The sequence below is a fragment of the Microcebus murinus genome, chromosome 9 (assembly GCF_040939455.1).
Source record: "Microcebus murinus isolate Inina chromosome 9, M.murinus_Inina_mat1.0, whole genome shotgun sequence".
Taxonomy (NCBI): Eukaryota; Metazoa; Chordata; class Mammalia; order Primates; family Cheirogaleidae; genus Microcebus; species Microcebus murinus.
Window position 1 is genome coordinate 60,596,708 of NC_134112.1, and position 23,181 is coordinate 60,619,888.

Here is a 23,181-nt window from a genome sequence, read left to right on the forward strand (position 1 = left end):
TTGGATACGCTAACATATAGTTAAAGTAAAGCCAATCCAACAAACTACTATAAATAGCTTTGCATAGCCTCACAGAAGACATGAGAATTTTGTAAATTTGGAGTGGAAAGTAGAAATATGGTTTTCAGAATTTTTTTAAAACATTGTTATCACCAATCCAAAAAGCCGAAATTCAGAAACTGTACTAACAAATCCATCTTTAAAACGATCTTCTTGTTTAAATTATTTTGGAATTGCCACTTTCAGACAATTTTAGCTATAACTGATATTAGACAGGAATCCCAATGCTATTTTTGCTCACTTATTCATTAAATAAAAATGTCTAAGTGCCTTCCTTTTGTGTGCCAGGCACTGTTCTAGGCACTGGCAACAAACAAAACAGACAAAAATCTCTGCCTGGGGGGGGGGGAGCGTGGTTTAAGGTGTTTATACTGATGGCACACAGTAGGGGAACAAGGTAAATAGCAAAATACAGACATGATGATGACAGCAATGAGGAAAAATAAAGCAGTCAAGGGAGACATGGGTCCTGGGAGAGGGGGAATCAAAGGCTTTACATAGTGTGGTCAGGGGAGGCCTCCCTGAGGGTCACTGACATTCAACTAAGGACTTTTGCCGGGAAGGGAACAGCATGAGGCCATCTAGGGACAGGCACACTGGACAGGGGAAGAGCCAGTACAAAGGCCCTGAAGTGGGACTGAGCCCCTACTGTGTCTGAAGAACAACCACCAAGAAAAGCCCTCATGCTTTCAATGGAGGAACAAGAGGAATGCAGTAAAATAGTAGGTCAGATAAGTAACTGAGCAGTCAGGTGCTCCAGGGCCTTTCAGGCCACATGGAGGACTTTATCTTTTTCTCAAAGAGATAAGGGGAGCAACTGAAGGTATAGCTAGAATGACTACATGCTTTATTATTTCAAATTGTGGCATTTTTGTTGGTAAAAATGCTAAACTGGATGGGACAATGGAACACCGAGGCTGTTCCAGATAAACTAGTGGAATGTACATTTGTCTTAGGCAGGGGTCCTCAAACTTCTTTAAATAGGGAGCCAGTTCACCGTCCCTCAGACATTGGAGGGCCGTTGGAGAGTGTGGCGCACATTCCACACATGCACACTGTGGGCCCAGGACAAGTTGGCTGCTAAGCAGGACAGGCAGCAGCGGCAAAAACACCCGGGAGGCTGGATAAATGTACTCGGCAGGCCGCATGTGGCCCGCAGGCCGGCCATAGTTTAAGGACTTGCCTGGTTAGGTATGGAGCAGAGGGGTGACATAATTTTGGTTTCAACCAGATCACTCAGACTGCTAAGCAGTTGTAGGACTAGCATAAAGGTGAGCAAGTGTTAAGCAAGGAAAGCGATTAGAAGCCTGCCTCAACATCCAGGTAAGAGGTGGTTGTGGCAGTGGCAGATTACAGGTGTTTGTTAATGCAAAGTCAGCAGGATTTAGGGATGGAGCTGATAAGTGGCATTAGAGAAAAAAGATTTGGGGACTAAACAATTGTAGGGACTAAGTTGGCACTAACAGAGTTGGGAAGATTCCAGAAGGAGCTGGTACAGGGGTGTCAGGATGAGAGGAGACAAGAAGCTCCAATAGACACCCGAGTGGCAATATTGACTAGACAGTAAGACACAGTAGGCATAAGACAGAGAGTCATTTGGGAATCACCAGTGTGTTGATGGCACTTAAAGCATTATTAGAATGGATGACATCTCTAGGGAGAGGGGGCAGACAAAAAAGAGGAAAGAAGGGACAGAGCTTTTGGGTGCCCTAATACAACAGAGACAGGGAGGAGAGGAAGAGAGAGAAAATGAAGCTGAGAAGCAAAAACTAGGAATGTAGGAAGAAACTAGGAGAGTGTGAAATCCCAAAGCCAGATGATAGAAGCATGTCAGGGAAAATGGAGTGATCAACTGTGACAAGTGCTGTTTTGGTCCTGGTAAGCTAAGGACTGAGAAAAGTTTTCTGACATCTTCCTAGTAAGCATAGGGATGGTTTTTCTACAGCAGTAAGTGAAGGCAGAAGCATGTACTCTTTCATTTACCTTCGACATTCCCCTGCAGGGTACTCAGTGTAAGATCCCTGGCAGTTTGAAGTAAAGAGAAGCAGACACAATCCCAGAGAATCTGGGCTTCTTTTATAAGGATAGGCCATCTATATTGCACCATGCAACTTTCAGAAAAGCAGGAGACATTTCCACAAAAGTCCAAGAGCATAATAAATCACTTTCAGGCTACATCTGTATGTATGATAAGAGGACAATCCTGCCATACCCCAGCTAAGCTAGTGAGACTTGTGGTCTCAGGAATTTGTACCTGGAATTCAGTGGAACAAGAAAGAAGCTGGAGAGGATGTGTCCCAGCTGTGGAGCCAGAGAAGTCTGTCTGTCCACAGGTTTCTACCACCAAGGTTTCTTTAGCAGTTGTCCACTTCCTCCTCCTTGAGACACCATCATCATTTCTAAATCTAATGTTTGGACTTTACTTCCAAACATTAACCCTAACCCAGCTTCTTCTAACATTCCCTTAGTCCAAGTTAATCAGAGCTTGTTTCTATTGCTGACCACCAGAGTACCCTAGCATACCTGCCACTCTCCAAGCTGATAGCTAATAAAACTCATAATTTTCCAAGTTGGGTGAATTTTCCAAGTTAAGGAAAAATAAAGATTTAGAGGCCATGGCCACACTGGAAAAATAAAAGCTTAATACTTCAATCACCATCCTTAAATTCTGATTGTAAATGTTTCTCTCACTGAGAAACATTTCCAAGGAGAAACACTCTTTCTTATTCAAATAAAAAACATTTTTTTTGGTCTTAAATTAATGAACATCATTTTTATTTAAGATTTTTAAAAAACATATAACAAGAATACAATACATAGTTATTAAGTATAGTAACCATGTTGAGTAACAGATCTCTTGAATTTATTTCTCTTATCTAATTGAAATTTTGTATCATTTGACCAATTCTTCCCTAGCCACCGGTAACCACAATTCTACTGTCTGTTTCTATGAGACTGACATTTTTAGATTTCACACTTTGAGTGAAATCATGTAGTAATTATCTTTCTGTGCCTGGCTTATTTCATTAACATAGTGTCCTCCAGGTTCATCCATGTTGTCACAAATGACAAGATTTCCTTCTTTTTAAAGGCTGAATAATATTCCATTAATAGCTGTTTCTACAGGATGCACCTCATTCAAAGTTTCCTATTCTTACATGTCCCTGGGGCTTTCATGTCATTCATTATGTTGCAGAAACACTTGGGAATGCCTGGTAAGCTAGAACAGGACAAACTTGTACAGATAAGCAAAAATCATTGAGCAATGCAAGTCAAACCAATGAGCATTATTTTGACAATTGTGAAGAGTCTGATCTCTAGAGCATCTGCACTTTCTTTCAATGAATACAGATGCCTAGCTCTCGGGCACTCATTCATGATACCAATTTTGAATCTTCATTTATTATCGTTTTCTATATGTTTGAAGTATTTCACAATTTATTTGGAATTGAAGTGTTTGCTTCAGTTTCTGTTGACAGCCTGGCATAAACCATTTATATTTGATAAAAATATTCTAAAAATGTTCATACTTGCATCAGGTCAGATCACCAGGTAAGCAGTCTCATGGCCTCCTACCCCACCCACCCTTGAGGCTCACAGATTTTCCCATTAGAGCTTCAACTTAGCACAGCCCATCAGAGAATGCCAAAGGGAGAAATGATCAGGTTTATCAGGCCTGAGAAAAGAAAACATCTATCTGTGGACCTTCCCTACATTTTTTTGGCTACTTTTTTATAACTGCTCCTGTCCTTTGGGTTGTTAAAGTCCAATGAGGAGAATTTTTCTCTCCTCGTGAAAACATGAGCTTACCTTCAGGCCCTCTGAGAACCTCTGTGGGTTCCGAACAAGCTCTCAGCCAGACTGTCCTCCACCCTCTGATTCAACTTCTACCATGGGTCAGTGGATCTTCCTTCAGAGCTGATGGCAAGCTTTGGAATGAACTACAACAGTGACAAATCGGGAAACATTTCTATACTAACAGAGCACAAGACGAGGGCAGTCCCTGCTTCTCCTCACTATACGCTGACAGCTCTCCCGCATTGCTTCACTCCTCACCTGGTTGCCATGAAGTCTAGAACTTGGTTCTGTCCTCTGTGCAAGAGGTGAACTATTTGGAGGTGAGGGGGGAGAGGATGCTTACCAGTTGCTCTTTTTCTCTCATTCAAATGAACTCAATAAAATGTGATTTTTAAAGATCTGATCCATATATGAAAAACAACACCACAAAGTCAAGTATACGGCAAATGTGATCCCACTGGTTTTGATATCACTGTAAGAGCAGACCTTTGAGCAGTGAGCAGGTCAGACTGCAGAAAGTTCTGGATTATTACTAAGGACTTTCATCGTGTGCCACACCACTCGATTTCACAGGCTGTACCTGCAGACGGATAATACTTAAAGGAACTTCCTAATCAAAGGAATATATAACAAACAGATGAATTTCTACAATTATCTTTTACAATGCTCTTCTCCACCTAAATTCTTAATTCTCCTTTAGTATTCAGGTCCTACTTGTTTCTATTAGTGAGTCAGACAATAAATTTCTCATTTACTTTGAAATCTTAATAAAAATTTTATTATCAAAATGTTAAAAATAAATTTGAATTAAATTTGTAAATCACTTTTTTGTATTTTTCTTTGTCACCATATTTTGAAGGCATGTTAACTCTTTCAGGCCAGTAGTACACCAGATGATATGTTTGTGCTTTATCTGGAAGACAATGTCTAAACAAAGAACTATGGATTTAGGATTATGAAATCCCAGCTTTGTTGGCATAGATATAAGCTTTCTGATTTGATCCTGCAATCGATATTTTAAATAACAAAATTAGCATTTACTTTTCCTTGTTTTCTCTTTCTTGAAATGACTTTTATTATTTAACATTTTTCCTTTCCTAATAATCATTTATAAAAATAAATGCACGGTTAAAAGAACAGATTCTGGAGCAAGACTGACAGAAGTCCTGCAGCGCAACCTTGACATTCTGAGCAAGGCACTTAACCTCCTGTGACTCGGTTTTTGCATCCATAAAAACGGGATAACAGTACCTTCCTTATGGGTTTTTGTGGAATTACATGAATTAATATATGTAAAGCATTTAGATAAGTGCCTGGCACATATTAAGTCCTGCTTTAGGATTTGCTACTGTTACAGTTGTTGTAATTAATTTACTCAGAAGTCCATGAATTGCCTTTTTGTTCAGGAGCTTGGAATGGGAATGGGAACCCACTTTTTCTAAGAGCCTATAACCAACTAATTTCCTTGTAGTTCTCCATCACAAACACTGGACATATAACATTTTTTGCAGGATGAGAATGCAGGAAGTGTTTATGCAAGAAAAGGAAGTGTGAAAAAAATTGGAGCTGTGATCATGGGATATCTCAACATTCATAACAAAGGTGGCGTAAACTAAAAGATTACATGTTCCTGAAGGTAAGATTGAGATGTCTGTTTCCTCTGTCAATATGTAACAAGCAAAAGAAATGACAAGCTTGGATTTGGTCCTAGAGGCTGAGCCAGACATAACAAACAAGGTTAAGGTTGGAGCAGAGCTCACATTCACAACCAGGACACACATCTCGGTATTTTAAATGTCAACAGGATTTGCATATGGTGACACTGCATTTTAGAGAGATAGGAGAGTCAGGAAATAAAGTTCAGTGAGGGAAACTAACAAGCATAAATCGTCAGTGTATAAGAAACTCCAGAAATTGGAGGTCAGGCACAGGCTACCTTCTCAAAGTATAACTAGAAAAGTTAACATAAAATTCGCTATCTTCCCCAACTGAAAAAGTAGCACACCTTAAGGGATAATTTTGAAAATATATTGTCAAAAGTATCTTAGGGAGCATCAAGGTTACCAAAAGCAATTCAATGAGAGGACCAGAATAATTCAGAGCCTGATCTAAGAACTGTGACTGACCTAAAAGTGAATGTTAACTGGGTCATCTGTGTGTTCAGATGAAACACGTATCAATTAGGATCACATTCAACTACACGTAACAGAAACACGACTTAACAGGAGTAATTTTTCTTGTAATACAAGAAGCCTGCACATTATTCCAGGGCTAGCATTGCTGCCTAAGGAAATAAATGAGGATCCAGGCTCCCTTTAAACTACTAATCCACCATCCTTAGCATGTGGCCATTATCTTCAAAGTCACAAGGCAGCTGTATCACCTTCTAGCTAAAAGAAACAGGAAAGGGTAGGGAAAAAAGCAAATGCCTGCCCAGCCTTTTGTTGAATCCCCTTATCAATTTTATCAAGAACCTTCCCAAAGACCCCAACTAATAGACTTCCACTTCATATTGCTGAATTACACAGAGCTGCAAGGGGGCCATGGAGGTGCATGTTTTTAACGAGACACATAGTCTATCTGAACAAAATCAGTAAGAAAAAGAGTCCTAGTAATGACTGGTTAGACAACAATCAATATATGATACAAAATGAGGCATATGGAGTCTAGAAACAGGGCAATCTTCCACTAGGGAAGAAGATGCCAACCAGACCAGCTGACATGATTTAGATGGAGAAACTTCCATAAATTCTTGAATCTGCCATTGAGATCATCTAACTCCATGCTTCCAAACAATCTACTAACAGTCATTTGACTACTCATATAAACTTTGCTAAGGCCATCCAATGCCTTATCCTGAGAAGTATAATTTTCACTGTAAATGAACTAGCCTTTCAGTTCACCACCTAACCACTTGTGACATCTCTCTAGTCAGTCCCTGAGGTCCTGGCAAACTCCGGATCTACTATCAAAATAAGTCTCTCTCTGTTCTAATTTGACTCAAATAGTTTTGTATTTTTAAATTATTTTGCACAGGGTTGTACACATACATATTACAGAATTTGACAACATATATTAAACTAATGTCTATTTTTACTTATCTTGGCATCTTTCCTAGACTACCACCTAAACTCACAGAACTTCGGTTTTTATCATGACCATCAACCAAGGAAAAAATACTCAATTTAGGAACAGGAAGGTGTGATTTAGGAATTGGCTAAATCAACAAAGATTTTGGTTGAATTGGAGGTGTACTAATTAACTCAATTATAACTGTAGGAGAGTCCTACATTTATTTTGGCTGGAAAGTACTTTCTGATCATACATATTTGGTGACACATTGATATTTTTCCTACTCTTGTGACCCTCTTCAATATACTCAATCTGAAATTTCCCTTGAAATTGTGCCATATATTGACAAGGCATAAAATGAACAGGCATGGGCGAATAGTCTTATCTGTATATGCCATCCTTATTTCAAGTTCGGTGATTGTATCAGATGATAATAACTACTTTTTAGTAACCATCTACTGTTGTGTCAGGTGATTTATATGCTTATCTTGTTTAATAACTGCAACTCTGAAATATGGAATGAGGAAATTGAGAATCGGAGAGGACAGGTAACTTGCTGAAGGCATCTGGCTAGTAAGTGGCAGAGCAAGACGTGCACGCAGGTCTACCTGCTGCAAAATCTTTAATTCTTTCCACTACATCACTGTGCCTCTCCGGACTTCTCTTTTCAGTGTAAGTCTGAGCTGCTAGCCATGGAATCTTCTGAATTTTTCAGCTGGAATAAACATTAGAGCTCATATGATACAAAACAATAGAACAGATTCTGTTCAAAAAAAGCTATAGGACTTACCCCAAACAACACACTTCTTTTCTTGCCTCCCAATCTAGTGTTCTTTACCTTATACCACAATGATCCCCTTTTTGGTCTGTCTGTTGAGTGCCAGCTACTTAAAAAGTGGAATCACTATCTTGGTAGTTACACAACTGTAAGTGTGAGCTTTGCCAATGAGACCAGCAAGTCAAGGAGATAACGTGAGGTGACCGAGGTGACGATGAAGACATGTCTTCATCCATTTACTTAGAAGGATCCTGAAGCAGTCGGGCATTCAAGATATTACCCAATTTGAGTTGCTTTTTGGATTCAAACTAATTCATGTGCAGTTTTCAGATTTCTAAAATACTTCCACCTGGTGTACATATGTGTTTCTGTGCTCAAACTTCACATTCTGCAGTTTGACCACATAACCGACAGTGGGGAAAGCAGCTACCTCAGAATTAAACACGTAGAGGTTTCAAAGTGATTTTGTAGTGTAGAAGGAGGGAACCACTTTTCAATTAGAAACAACTGACCCACAATTTTGTTTTTTGGTTTTTTTTAAGAAAACATGGGAGTACAAGAAAATATGGGAGCACAAACATTTTGGTTGTATTTTATAGCTTTGCTCTCCCTAGCAAGGGTTAGAGATATGCCCTTCCCCTCCACAATGCTCACCACATCCCTCAGATGAATTTTGTTTTTTTTAAAAAAGGGCAAATGCATGAGATGTCATGAAAAGATAAAACTGGTTTTTTAAAGATAGCAATAGACATGCCTACCTACTCACTTCTATTATTGCAAATAGCCAATGAATGTAATGGTTATAAATGTGCTGATATTTTTTGTATTATAGTCAGAGGAGAAGAAAAGAGTAGAGATGATAATAACTGGAAACCTGAAGGAAGAAAGAAAAAGAGAAAGAATAAAAAGAGAAAATGAACAGAGCTATGAAGCTAAAAGAGAAAAGCAGAGAGAGGAAAAGCAAGGACCCGTTACCCGGAGTGGAAGGGAGCAGAGCAAGAAAGACAAAGAAAATTTAGGAGAAGGAGGGAGAAGGCAGGTGAGAGGCACCGGGCAGGGAGGCAATTCTGAGGTGAGAGCAGCAATTATTGGTAAACTATTATCATTCCTTCTCAGGTCACTTGGTTTGTGGGCACCAATGTATAGCAGTAATCAGTGCTATTTGAAACATTTGTCACCTTTCCTATCATTAAAGAATCCTTTAAATCAACACAATTTTTATTTTTTTTAAAAAAAGGTCTATGTTTCCCAGGCTGGTCTGCCACTCCTGGACTCAAGCGATCCTCCTGCCTCAGTCTTTTGAGTAACTAAAATTTACAGGGACACATCACCACATCCGGCTATAATAAAATTTTATTTTGTTTCCAACATAAAAGTTTTATTTTTCTAAGGAAAGCTGATTCAGCATTAAAGGAAAACCTGGGTTTTAACATTTACTTTGGAAACTCAGAGTTCCAAAAACTATCTTTGTGCAATTCTATGTTATTTAATTACCTTAGCTTTGTTTTGTTGTTGTTGTTGTTGTTTTAGAGTGGCTTAGGGCTTTCTCACACCACAAATCGACATTTGTACATTTGTACTGATCGACCCCCGCCCCCTGCCCCACACCCTCAAATCCATTTGCTAAGGTTGGGTCCTACAGGGGATAGAATAAAAAAGAAAAAAAATGCATGTATAGTTTCAGAGAAGCACACATTTTTAAAATAATTGGTTAACCCACAGGCACAGCATTCAACCCTTCAGAAGCTCTGCCTTCAATGAGATGGGCATGGCAGGTGATCGTGGTGAAAATTACTCTCTGAGCTCCATAATTGACACCAAAGTGAGATTCCCTCATGCTGAATGTCCTGAAAGCTAAGAATTTTTTTTAATGCACCATTCCTGCACTTGAATGCTCACTCATTATGGGATCATCATATTTGAAAATTCAATTCCAGTTTTTGAAATTGTACTTTTAAAACTTTTTTGCTTAAAGTTAATGAGATTGAAATAATACACTGTGGTTATTTTTTTTTTTAATGACTCTAAAATCAGATGGAGGGGGTGAATTATTCACCCCAGTATTTTCTGAAACCAAAATATTTAGATAAATAAATTTCCCTTTTTATGTGTTAGGACATTACTCAGACACAGCCTGAATCATTTCTCTCTGTTCATAGTGAACTTACCCATTTCAACCACTTTGCCTTCCTTCTTATCCATTTTTCTATTTCTACACAACATGAAGAACCTTATATTTTTGTGTAAGTACATATAAAAGTCTTTTAAAATGCAAATGTTCAAAAAGTGTGGTCACTCTATTTATGCTTTTCAAATGTAAAAGCTACTTGAAATAAAAGTGTCATTGCATCAGCAACTATTTTTGAAGATTAAAGACATAATTAGTAAGTTTCAAGTAACATGTGAAATAATCAGAAAAACAATTATGGCTTAAATGCAACCTATCCTAAGTAATTGATGATGTGAGGCTCTCAGCTCATTCTATAAAGTTGACCAATTCCTAAGAAGGAAAAGGGAAAAACAAAGATAGATTTCGGATATTTTCTTTTGAACAAAACTAATATATAAAATATTTGAAAGTCAATAATATCGACTTTAAGCTTATCACTCTCTTTCTAAAGATGAAAAGAAAAATTTATTGCAATAAGACATTTCTATAAAAATATGATTACAATGATACAACTTTCCCATTTTATTCTTTAACATATTTAATGAAAATAAAAATAATAGTTTAAAATAAAGATTCACAAAAATTTGAAGGAAATATTCTAATTAAATAATTCCAAGTAATACAGGGCTATGAATAAGAATTTATTCCTAAAAGAAATGTTTTGAATTATGATTCTAAAAACCTGATTCTTTAGTTTAAAATTGGAATTGGAATTCATACAGGGAATACAAATTACATGAACCAAGACTTATACGACTTAAGAAACAATCTGAACCACATCAGTAAAATATGTTTGAAATAAATTGTAGAGAGTAAGATGAAATATGTGACAAGTAGAGCAAAATGGTTTACTAAAATGCCCAATTTTCATAGTCATATATAAGCAGGAGACAGCTGCAGTTCACTTATGAATTGCATTTGACGAATAATTCTGAGAGTTTAAATACACTCACTCCAGAATCTGAGACATACAAAGGATAAATAACCGCACACCTGATCAACAACACTGTTACTTTAGCAATACCAAATTACTTGTGATCAAATGATGAAATCACTCCTTTGAAAGGAATTATATCCAGAATATATTTCCAAAAATTTTTTCTGACGCAGATATCTTTCTTGAATGTAAAGGTCGTTACCTTGTACTTCCTTTGAATAGTGATTTTTAAATTGCAACTAGCTGGTTTCAGAACACATGTATTACAGTCCTACTGGTGATGGTTAAAACAAAGTGCCCTCAGGACTTGATCCTGATTACACCTTTTTTAAGGCAAATGTTTAGTTTTAGCAGTAGGAAATTGATTTTCCTACCTACCCCACGATATGATTGAAAAAACAATGGAGTGGATATGTAGCATGAAAAAACTACCAATAGTGATACTGGATTTACAAAATACAACAAAATTTCTCTTTTAAAGCATCATGACATGACGTATCAGCAATTCAGTCTACCAAAGACATAATTTTTTCCCTCAGTTGATATTTTATAGGATATCTCTCACTGTGAAAGGAATATTTCCCCCACCTTGTGCCACCGTAATAACAAGGATTCTAGTCCATTTAGCAATTCAGGTATATGGTCTCACCAAAGCTCAAGTATTTGGGGCAGACTCATTTGCTCATGCTGGCTTTCATTTACAATGGTTTTTTGCTTTTTTCTAATAGCCAACCTCTCTGATGGTGACTGACTAAAGCCAATCTTGTGAGTGGGCAGGTCCTTGTTGACATGATTTCATGGGCATCTATCTCAAAGTCTTTCTATCCCAAAATATATTATCTGCCTGCTCAATGATGCCAAAGTCATTCTAAGCAAAAAAGGGAAAACACCTTTCTCCAGTTTTGAGTAAAATTGTGGGGGAGTTTAATAAAGTCAAGTCACATCCACCATAAATGTGATTAAGGGGCAGGCAGAGTAGTGGCAAACAAAAATGGTAGGTGGGTATCTAAAGTGGGGGGCGGTAAGGAAAAGGGATTATCATGGGAGAAGAAAGGTGCAGACCTCAACTCAACTGTCACATGATTCACAGTACTGCCCTGGTACCTCGGAGGAGCACTGGATTGCCAGGTGTGGTCCAAAAAGAGAAATGGCTACCTGACTGGGCCATGTAGGTTCCCGTTTCCCATCATTTGCCAACTTTCTACCAGAAAAAAGTTGGGGTTTGGAGCTGAGAAACCACACTGGAGAAACTGACCATATCTTAAGATTCGTGGAAATAAAAAAGGAAATTCTAGAAAAAAAAATGTTCTGACCCTGAGACCATTCTATTAATAATTCAACATGATGTGTATGAGACCCCTATTTGCTGAGCTTGTACACTGTGGTGTACTCATGGAAAGGGATCATGGTTCATTGTGACTAACAATGCCATCTCAAGAGAATCACAGAAAACATAGCTTAAAAGATATAGAAGATGAGAACAAAGGCACCACATGACAACATTTAAGTGAGAGATAAGAACCCATTAGATATAACCATGCATCATTTATAGTTGCCAATACTGCAAACAGGTACATATGCTACTTAATATTAAATATCTGTGACAATTCTGTTAGACCCACAAGCTTCAAATTCTTTAGTCCTATATTTTTGTCTTTATTTTTGTCAAAGAGTTTCTACAGGAATCTTTAAATATGACACATACAAGGACTCATAATTTGAACCACTTTTATGCTAGCCTGACATTTGCCTCCCCATGTCACACTCCAAGCTCTGTCATACAGCCCAAGTCTCAGAGGGCAGCTGACTGATCTATTAATAATGCTGTACGTTAGGTGTTGTGCACACCACCTCTAACTCAATGCATTCTTTTGGGTACCAACAAAAGTCACAATCATCAGCTCTGCACCCAAACACCATTCATCCAAATGCTGAGTCAATGTTAACTGTACATAAGACTGATTTGTTCTGACACAACTGCTACATTTTAAAGATTTAGAAAGCTAGAAATAAAGTCTCAAGCTAACATTTTACAGATTTCTTAAGTAGACTTTTTGGCAGAATGACCTTCCATTTGATCACATAGCAAAATGAGCCAACCAAAAGAGTGTATTACGTTAAGTTTTCCTATGAGCAGTTCAATTTTTACAGATGCTACAGAATTTTTAAAATTCATTTTCAAAAGTCTAAAGGGAAAAGAGACATAAATAAGCATCATTTCATTGTTAAACATTTCTTCTACCTGTAGAACATTCTACAAGAAATCTCTTACTGAAGGCCTGTAGATACAACTAATTCCAAAATCCGAATATTTGATAAAACAGGTTAACAGGAATTTAAAATCTGTCACTATTCTCAAAGTGTATAATAATTTGACCTTTCATAACTTAATTAAAGAAATTTAAATTTCTCTGCTTTTTCTGGTGGCAGAAAAGAGGTGGAAATGGAGATTTCTTCCCCCCAATGTCCAACTTGAAGTATTACACTTTTCTCTTACTGTTATCCATTCCCTTTCAAACTTAAAGATGTGATTATGGTCAGTCTTAGGTTGACTCAGATTTGCTAACTTTATGGAAAAAGTAAAGAGTATATTGTATTTTGTTTTTTTTATTTCAGTTTTCTATGTTAGCATCTCACAAAGGATGTGGAAAACAGAGGGGGGGGGGAACTAAGGCTTTCTGTTCTCACCTGGTCTTCCACCACAACCTAACAATCAATCATACCTTTCAGACCAGCCTGGGCTCACTTACCACTCGCAGAGCTAGTAACGGGTAAGCACCTTTGCTAAGGGGCACGCTAAGCTATGGGCTCAATCAATCAGTCTTTGGGCTAGGTCTGGGTTACCAGATATTGGCTGGTCCTTCTACTTAAAGATTCTCATGACCTCAGAAAAGCACCAGATGGTTCTTGGGAAGACAGTGCAGTAAGCATTTTTATTAAAGAAGGGACTAGTTACAGAAAATTAATTTTCCAAAATTAATCTAAAATTCCACCAAATTGAATTCCTGCTTTACAGACAAGGCTGCCAGCATGCCACAATAAAGTTGTAAAAGCAGTTTAAAACCTCTAGGAAACATTTATTTAGGCTACAGATTTTAGAACGGATGTGAAGGATTTTTTTTTAAATAGAAAACTCTTAAGGATTGTTAAAGTTTTTATATGCTTGTCTATCTTATATGTCAGTACCCCACAGATTCTCCTGCCATGTTAGCCTACTAGAGATAGAAACTATAACCTGACCTTTCTGGGTGATAGTTTCTATTTGGTTGAATATAAATATTTTTGTGTTGAAATTCTAATTAAATAGTGCCTGTCACCGCTTGAAAGCTCCATAGAAGTGAAATGTTCAGAAGTCCTGGCAGAAATACAGAACACAGACAATATTTTTATTTTTCTGCAAATTCAATTTACTAGCTTAAAAATATTAAAAACATGCACTGCATAAAATTATATTTCTTGGAGCTAAATTTTACTTCTTCAATAACGTTTAATTGTGAGGAAGAACTGCATAATGATTCCTTTTTTAAAAGAACCTTTAAATTGTAAGAGGCTTCAGCCTCTACCTGGCAATTAAAGCTGTGCAGATAAAAGACAAAGTCATTAATAAACACCACAAAGACAATTCTAACAACAAGCACCCTGTTAAAAGTAAGAGAGGAAACAGAAAAATCATCAATTGCTGACATTTTAAATGCCACTTTAAAAAGAAGAGAGAGCTGGACGCAGCCGCTCCGTTTCAAGAGGGCTGTCTGACCCTGAATGAAACCAGAGGGACTCCTGGCCGGCGAGCAGCGGGAACTTTGCGGCGGGCGGGCGGGCAGCGCAGGGCAGGGCGGCCACCGACCTGGGCGCTTTAATCTGTCACCAGCCTGTCCGCAAAGCCCAGGGATAGCCCCAACGCCACCTGGGGACCCATGGGGGAACCCGGAGCAGGACAAAGGTCTGAGATCCAAGTACTGGGGTTAGGGAAACAAGAAGCGCAGGTTCATTCAAGGTCCCAGCTGCAGGAACGCGGAGCGAGCGGGAGAAGACGCCGACCCCCAAGAATTCTCGGGCGTGGAGCACAAGCACCAGCTCAGTACGCGGAGACGCGTTAGGGGAGGCGGGGTGGAGAAGCAGCCCCAATTCGCGACTCCATTCTCCACTAACTTTGTTCTCGCTCCCTCAACAGAGCGCAACGTTGGGGTAAGGGTTGTCACGGCTCTTGCTTAAATGGCCCCTTGGAAGAAGGAAAGGGATAAAAAGCTGCGCTCGCGGGCGCACCGGGGCGGCGGCGAGCGCGGAGATGCTGTGGTACCTACCATGGTATTCTTGTCCCGGTACGTAGTAGGTGGGGTTGCCCGCAATGTGCAGGGAAATAAGCACCTCGCCCTGCTCCCCATCCCCTTCCAGCTCCCCGTGGTGGGTGCACAGGAAAAAGAAGGGCGAAAAGCGGGGGTAGTAGCCCACCGCCGCGCGCGCCCTCAGCGTCGCCCCCAGCAACAGCGCCAGGACGAAAGTCCGCGGGGCCCAGCCACTGCGCTCCATGCCGCCGCCGCCGCCGCGCGCCCCGCGCGCCGCTCGCTCATTCAGTTTTGGAGACGCCGGGACGGAGGAGCCACGCGGAGCGAAGGCGAGAAGGCGGCGGACGGGAGCAGAGCGGGCTCGGGAGCGGAGCCCCTCCGGGAAGTTCCGCGGGAGACCGCGGCTCCCAAAGTTACTTTGGGCCGCGGGAGCGCGGGGCCGGGCTGCGGGCGCCGAGAGCGCTCGTCCAGCGCCTCCGTGCGCCGCCGCCGCCTGTGCGCGACGCCCTTCGGCCAGGCCTGGGAAAGCGCCCGCCCCCCTCCACACCTTCTTAAAGCCCCGGGCGCCGAGTCCCCCCCGCCGCCGCCACACGTGTCCCGGCCGCTCCCCCGCCCCCGCGCGCCGCCCCGCGCGCGCCCGCCCGTCCCCCGCCCTCTCGGGCGGGCTCGGCGGCACCTCGCGCCGCGCGGGGCGCACGCCTCCCGGGAGCCCCGGCCCGCACCCGCTCGCGCGCGGCAGGGCGGGGAGCGGCGCGAGTTGGGAGGGGGCGGCGGCCGCTGTCAAGGGCCTGGGAGCGGGCGACTCTACAGAGAGGGGCGCCCGCGCCCGCAGGGAGGGCGCCTCCCGCCCCGCTGTCCCAAGGAGAAGGCCAGCCCCTCTGGCCCTCAGATTTCCCTCTTTTTCCTGGGAGGATGCGCGAGGCGAGGAGAGGGGCGGCGGGGACGGGCGCTGGCGCCGGCTTCTTTGTCTGCGCCGGCTGCGCCCCACGCCCCTCGGGGCTCGCCTCCTGGCAGCCCGGGCGGCCCGCACTTGTTCTGGGGGTTCGCCCGCGGCCCCGAACCGCGCGGGCCCCTGCGCTCCCCTCCCCTCCAGGCCTCGGGTCCCCTCCCGCTGCCCCCGCCCGGCTTCTTGCAGCAGGGACAGAGCCTCCTGTGTAGCCGGATTTAAAATGAGATTAAGCGAAAGTGGAATTGGCAGCCTCGAGTGGTGCCTGGAAATGGTGATTCGTGCTGCTCGCTTGTGGGGAATTGGGAGGCGGGGAGGGCTGGCGCGCTCCTCGCTGGACTGTTCTGTTATTCATTGCGACTGGGTTCTTCGGGCGGAGATGGGGGTAGTAATTTTTTAAAGCAGTGTTTATTTCCTTTAAATGTCATTTATTACCAATGTCCCTGGAATGGGGGAGGGAAAACGTTCAGGGGAGACGCTGGCGGCGGTGATTGAAGCGGGTGGTAACGAGCTGCTGCGCGGAGGCTGCGGGGAAGTGCAATAATCCATAAGCACGTTTTAACCGAGCGCGGCTGGCAGGAGCCCGCGGCATCCGGAGATGGGTGCTCGGGGTTGCCAGGTTTTAATGCCTCTCCACACCCACCCTGGGCTTGCCACCAAGCCCGGATCAACCTGCACGTACAGAGATGAGTAGATTATAAAATTGGAAGGGATGGGGTCTTTGCCTGCATTTGGGGAGGGAGTGTGAAAACCAGGGTCCAAGGGGCGACCTCTGTAGTTACCTCCTTGCAAAAGGAAGAGATTGTTTTTCTTCCTATTCCCAGAGCCAAGTTTAGACAGGTAGAAAGGGAACACTTCTAGCTTCCTTCTCGTTTCCCTTACTTCAAAATCCCCGGGGGCTCAACTGCGAGATATATGTACATCTCAATTGTTATATGTTATATGTCTCAATTGTTATATGCCCAATTGTTATTGATATATATGAGACATATCAATTGTATCATATATAATGTGATAACAATTGTTACACTATCTTCGTGCTGGATACAGGCTGTGGGCGGTAGGTACTTTACCTCATTTAATCCTACACCACCTGGAGAGGCAAAAATTATTCCCATGTCCCAAGGGAGAAAAGAAAAATGTTAATAACTTGCCCAAAGTCAGTGACAAAGACTGTATACAAGGCAGCCAGGCTGGCTTCGAAGGATCTCTAGCAGGCAGTGTTTCCCCAAACGCAACTAGGAGGTACTCCCCACAGCTAGCAAGACTGTTACAAGTCTTCCTGTCCAGTTATGTGAAAATAGCCAAAGACAAAATAAATCACTTCTAGAAAGAATCCCAAACTATTAAATGTTTTCAGTTAACATTTTAAAAATGTTTATTATGTGTTGAGCACTGTCCTAAGTGCTTTACATATATTAACTCATTTAATCCTCATAATACCACTATGGGAAAAGTACTATTAATGTCTTCATTTTATATATGATGAAACAAGCCCAGAGAGGTTAAGTAACTTGTCCAGGGTTACACAGCTGATAAGTGAGAGCTGTGACTTGAACCCAAGCAGTTTTGATCACAGAGTTCCAGCACTTAACCACTGCAAATCACCTCTAAAGAATGCATATTGGTATTGTTAGAGATGGGAGGATAGCTAGTCTTTATTAAATTACCTCATTTAATCCTTACATTTACCTTCAAAGTAGGTATAAGTATCCTCATTTTTTAGAGGAGAAAGTTAAGATTCATAAAAATTAAGTAACTTGTCTAAGAGCACTGAGTAAGAAGAGGAGCCTGGAATCAAGCCCTGCCGCACTTGACCCCAAGGTCACTGCTTTAAATAAACTGTCTTTATTGAACCTTCCCCAGGTTGGTAATAAAAAAATAAAAACCCCGTCTTTGGTAAAGCACAAACATTTGGTCCTGGACATAATTGGCACTTAATTCCCAGGAGGTTCCCTTGTTTCTATTGTGTAGCACATTCTATAATAAGTATTCTTTCTGCTATTTTTCACCATGGGTGTATTAACATTCAATATATGTGACCATGCTTAATTTCCAAATTTTCCCATTTTTTGTTCTTCCTTGACTTTTTACATTGATACTGCATTTGGATGACTTTTATACTTGTGGCTATGAAGCAGGCTTGCATTTCTGGCTATAACCATGTGATTCTTCATTAATAGCACAAAGACTGCTTAAGTAATGTCCTGAATGCTGGTCGGCCAGTCAAGAGAGAAGTAGATGTTGGCACATTCCACTTTACCATCCTTTGGATTAACATGAGTACCCGTGCCCTTGTAGTTCGCATGTCTCTGAGGCTTTCCTGGTTGAGTCCAGTTTAATTAATTATTATTAAAACTTGTTAATAATCTTTAAAAAAAATCAGGAAATAATCATGTTGAACTGAGAGTAGCATCCTCTTAGCAATTTACTTGAAATTACACAATAAGGTGGCAAACTGGGCTAGAAATCAATACTTCCAGTTTCCCAATCAATGTGATAACCCTTAGGCCTCACTTCTATTTAGTAAGCTATAATAAATATCTTCAAGAATATTTGTGTGGTTTACAAAATCTACAAACCTTCTGAACTAATGGAAAAATAGAGAAGTGCTTTTCAAGAAAAAGTGGTTTACATCAAAAATATCTGCAAAAAAATAAAAGGTAATGTCAAGGGTGAAAAATGAATAAACTTGTGAAAAAAGGACTTTAAAATGGGATAAGATTTATTTTTAATTTAAAGAGCTTTGAAGTCGTAATTAGTCTACCAAAAGAATTACACTAAGCATTCTTAGACGATAAATCCATTTCTTCCTGATAAGTAGAAATTATTGCCCGTTACTTGAATAATCATAACACAGTGGGAATTAAATGTTGCTATATCAGATACACAATTTTTAAATTATTGGGAGGTGATAAATCTAAATGAAATACAAAAAATGACATTAAATTACATTTAAAAATTGCAAGAGTTTACTCACTGTCTGCCTCCCATTGATTTTTTTGAGCCAAAGTATCGAACATTTTGGTATTTATGGGGAAAGAATCACTACTCTCATTTGCTATGTAAAAGTCAAACAGAAAGTCTATAAAATCAAAAAATATGTAAAACTAAATAAGGAGAGGGTGAACAAACTGAAGCCAGTTGACACTGGAGGCTTCAAAATGGTAATAAAATGCCAAATAAGAACAATCCCCTTCCTTTCATAACAGCCAGTAAAACTTATAAAACCCATTACCTAAAAGATGTGGTACAGGATGGTGACATTGAGGCTCTTGAGCAACAAAGGTTTAGCTAAGTCTTTGGTGAATGAAATTTCACTGGGAAAGGTGGGATATTTGAGGATTGGCTCTGATACACATATCCTGACGGAACATGTTTCTTAATGCCATCCCAAATTAAAATACCGAGATGAGATAAACCATAGGTCAACAAAACTCATTATATCACAACAGTTCTGAACCAGAACCCAAATCTGCAACACTAAAAACCCCTTTTCTTAAGCTTCTGTGCTTCCAGGAATTTCTACGTCTTCTTACCTCTCTCTGGAATGCCCTCCCCGTTTCTTGTGTCCTAACTGTGTGCCCTCAACCCTTCCCTCCATCACCTCACTCCTCATTTGGCTGGTACCAACTCTTGGCTCCAAGACTCCCCTCAAACGTTTCTGCCTCTTAGAGACCTTTCCTGATCCTCCTTCCTAAATTAGGTTCTCTGGCGCTATACTATACAATATGGTAGTCCTAGCCCCAAGTAGCTATTTAAATTTAAATTTAATTTAATTAAAAATTAAGTTCCTCTTGTCACATTAGCCACATTTCAAGTATCTAGTAGCTATATATGTGGCTAGTAGCTACTATATAGGCTAGTGCAGACTTAGTGATTATTTCCATCACTGCAGAAAGGTCTATTGGACAGCACTGTTCTACATTGAAAAAAATGAATGAATGCTCACTCACTAACACCTTTATTCAATCATTCAGTCAACATTTATTGAACACCTTCTATGTGCCAAAGTGCTAGATGCAGTGGATACAGTGAATAAAGCTGATGCAGTGCCTGTCTAGGTTTGGGGACAGACCATAATCATGTACGACAAACAAGATTATTTCTGACGCTGGTAAACACTATGAAGAAATAAAACAGGATGATGTAGTAGAAAGTGTCAAGGGCAGAGAGGTTACTTTAGAGAGTCAGGGAAAGCTTCTCTGAAAGAGTGAAAGTGGAGCTGGAACTTCATTAATATAAAAGAGCTCGCCGTGTTTACACGCAGGGGAAGAGCAGTCCAGCTAGAGAGAACAGATGGCATGAAGGCGCAGAGGCAGGACTGTGCTCAGGATGTTCAAGGCTCGGGAAGGGCAGCAAGAAAAGGGAAGAGTGGTATGGAATGAGGCCAGAGAAGCAGGCAGAGGCTAGAACACATAAATGTAATGGGGAGATGTGGGTCAAGGAGTGACATGATCAGAATGAGTTAATTAAAGGACAGAATGTTGAAGAATGCCAAAAAAAAAATTGAGGAAAAAATTTCTAGTAAGTTTTCTCCAGGGTTTAAATAAATATCCAAGATAATCTTTTAATGTAATTGTCTACAGCACAGTTTCTATTACAGTATAACCAAGTATAGTCACTTATTCATTTACTTGACAAATATTAATTGAATGACTATTACATGCGAAGCCCTGTGTTAGGCACTGGGAAAATACGGTTCCTGCTCCATGGAGCTTCCACTGCAGGGGGAGAGACAGACATCAACAACAATTACTACAGTCAGTTATGGAGTTATAAAAGTGCTGTGTGCTGTAAAGGGAAATAAAGAGTGACAAGAACAAAAGGACAGTGGAGGCTTACCTGAGAAGGAGGTTGAAGCTAAGATCTACAAGGAGTGAATTTAGTAAAAGTGGTGGGGAGAAAGAGGAGAATATATTTCAGGCCGAGACACCTTTGTGTGAGAAGGATCCCAGGTGGAAAGAAAGTGGTGGATTCGAGGCCTACAGAAAGGTCAGTGCGGGTGGAGTCAAGAGCACAAGGGAAACTGTCCCAGACAAGCAACTAGCACGGGCAGTGGCCAGTCTAGGCAGGGCCTTGTGTGCCACAGTGAGGATTTGGCGGGGTTCAGTTCCTGAAAACAGTGGTGAGCATGGAAGGGATTTTAAGCAGGGACACATTTGTACCTTTGGGAGATCATCTTGGTTATAGAGGGGAGGATGGATTGGAGAGCAGCGAAAGCAGATGCAGGGAGAGGATTAGGATGTAGTGCAAGTAGCTCAGGTGAGAGATGGTGGCCTGGAGAGGAGAAAGAGAGGAGAGGATAGAACTGAGATATATTTAGGAGCCAGAACTACAGGACTGGAGAATAGACTGGGTGACTGGCAAGACATATGAATAAAGGGAGGGAAATGATGATGATGATGATGATGATGATGATGATGATGCACAACTTTCAGGCTTTTGCAGCTTGATAACTTGTTACTGTTAGATAAAATGTTTTTTAAAATACTTTTTAATTAAGTAAACTTTTTAATGAAGTATAATATATGCACAAAAGTGAACAAATCCTAAGTGTAGTGTGCAATGCATTGTCACAAATGGAACACCCCTTGTAAGCAGCATCCAGAGACCATTTGGCAGAAGTCCCAAGGGCCGCTTTGAACAATGGCAGAAGTCTCAAGGGCCCCTTTATGCCCAAGGCATGGAGATTTCACGCAAAGACATAACATGCCTTCAGGATGATTATTTTTTGCCTGTTTTCAAACTTTATATAAATGGACTTACATAGTATATCTGATTTTATATCTGGCTTCTTTGGCTCAAAAATCATGGTTGTGAGAATCATTCATGTTGCTGCAGGTAGCAAGAATTTGTTTATTCGTATTTCCATATACTATGTAGTATATGGGAAAAATCACAATTTATTTATCTATTCATAGAAATTTGAGCTATTTTCACTTTTGGGCAACTATGAATATGCAATTAAAAATACTCTTGTACATGTCTTTTGGTAAACATATGAATACATTTCAGTTAGGAAAGGAAGTGTGGGATCATGGGGGAACTTCTTTTAACACATTGTTGAACTAGTGAGAAATAAATAGAAATCCTTAGAGGTCAAAAATGAAGTGACAGCAGGAATCCAGAGATAAACAATGAGTACCCAACCCACCCAGCACTCTGAGACATCTGCCCACTTCAATAGTCCTTGAATTTCCATTTTGATGGCCATGCCGGGTGTGGTAACAGGAGATAAAGCCAGCCCAGGGCTGGTAGAATGATAGGACAGAGCTGCTCAAAGTGTGGTTTGCAGATCAATCTACAAACTGTTACCAGTCCACGTTGAGATAGGCACGAAATTTGAGATTAAGTGTTTAGAAACTTTTATAGTAGTTTTATGTTGTAGTAACATCCAAGCAGCATTCCATCTTTCCAGTAATTCATTCTGATTATATTTTATAAAAGTATCTACAAATGGATTGCAAATAGTTTGCGAAGCACTGTGATAGAAAATCCATATGCAGAGCTATGACCCATCCCCAAATACCTAGGCCCTCAATGCAAAGGTGAACTAGAAAAGAAATCCCTCATTTGTCTCAATCTTGACGTAGGGAAGTAATGGCAAAGGAGTTCTCTCACCAAAATTTGAAACCATAATCTGGCTCTCAAGCGTTTGTGACTCAAATTCACATTTCCGTTTGACTTGAAAAACCTCAAACCAGGAATTAATTTTAAAGTGGTCCTGAGTACAAGTGTTCCCAGGCACCTGGCAGCACCAAATTCAGATCATCTCTAGGATGAACAAAAAACAAAAAGTTTCTTTAAGTCAGGCTTCAAAGGATTACAACAGATGAAGATTCATAGAACATATGTTCACAACCCAAAATCACTAATACTGTGAGAAAGCAGAACCCAATAAATTAACAGAAACACTAGATAACCAGAATCAGACCCACAAAGACTATAGATGTGGGAATTATTAGCTCTACAATATAAGACGTGCATATTTAATAAATTTAGAAAACTAAAATATTTCAAAACTCTATCTAAAAATGAAGGACCATCAAGAATGGCAAGGCATTCTCAAAATGAAAAATATAATAACTAAAATGTAAAACTGCAAAGAAAAAGATATGAGCTTCTGATAATACA

At 40.5% G+C, this 23,181-nt stretch overlaps 1 protein-coding gene across 3 annotated transcripts in view; it reads right to left on the bottom strand.

Annotated features, from left to right (window-relative positions):
• Positions 1–15,624, bottom strand: part of RELN (reelin) — a 457,647-nt gene extending 442,023 nt beyond the window's left edge. For all 3 annotated transcript variants that reach the window (XM_012747047.2, XM_012747038.2, XM_076006499.1), the window contains exon 1: positions 15,117–15,624. In XM_012747047.2, coding sequence (XP_012602501.2) covers positions 15,117–15,342 — 226 coding nt within the window. In that variant the 5' untranslated portion in view covers positions 15,343–15,624. The remainder of the gene's footprint in view (positions 1–15,116) is intronic.
• Positions 15,625–23,181: the final 7,557 nt, after the last annotated feature.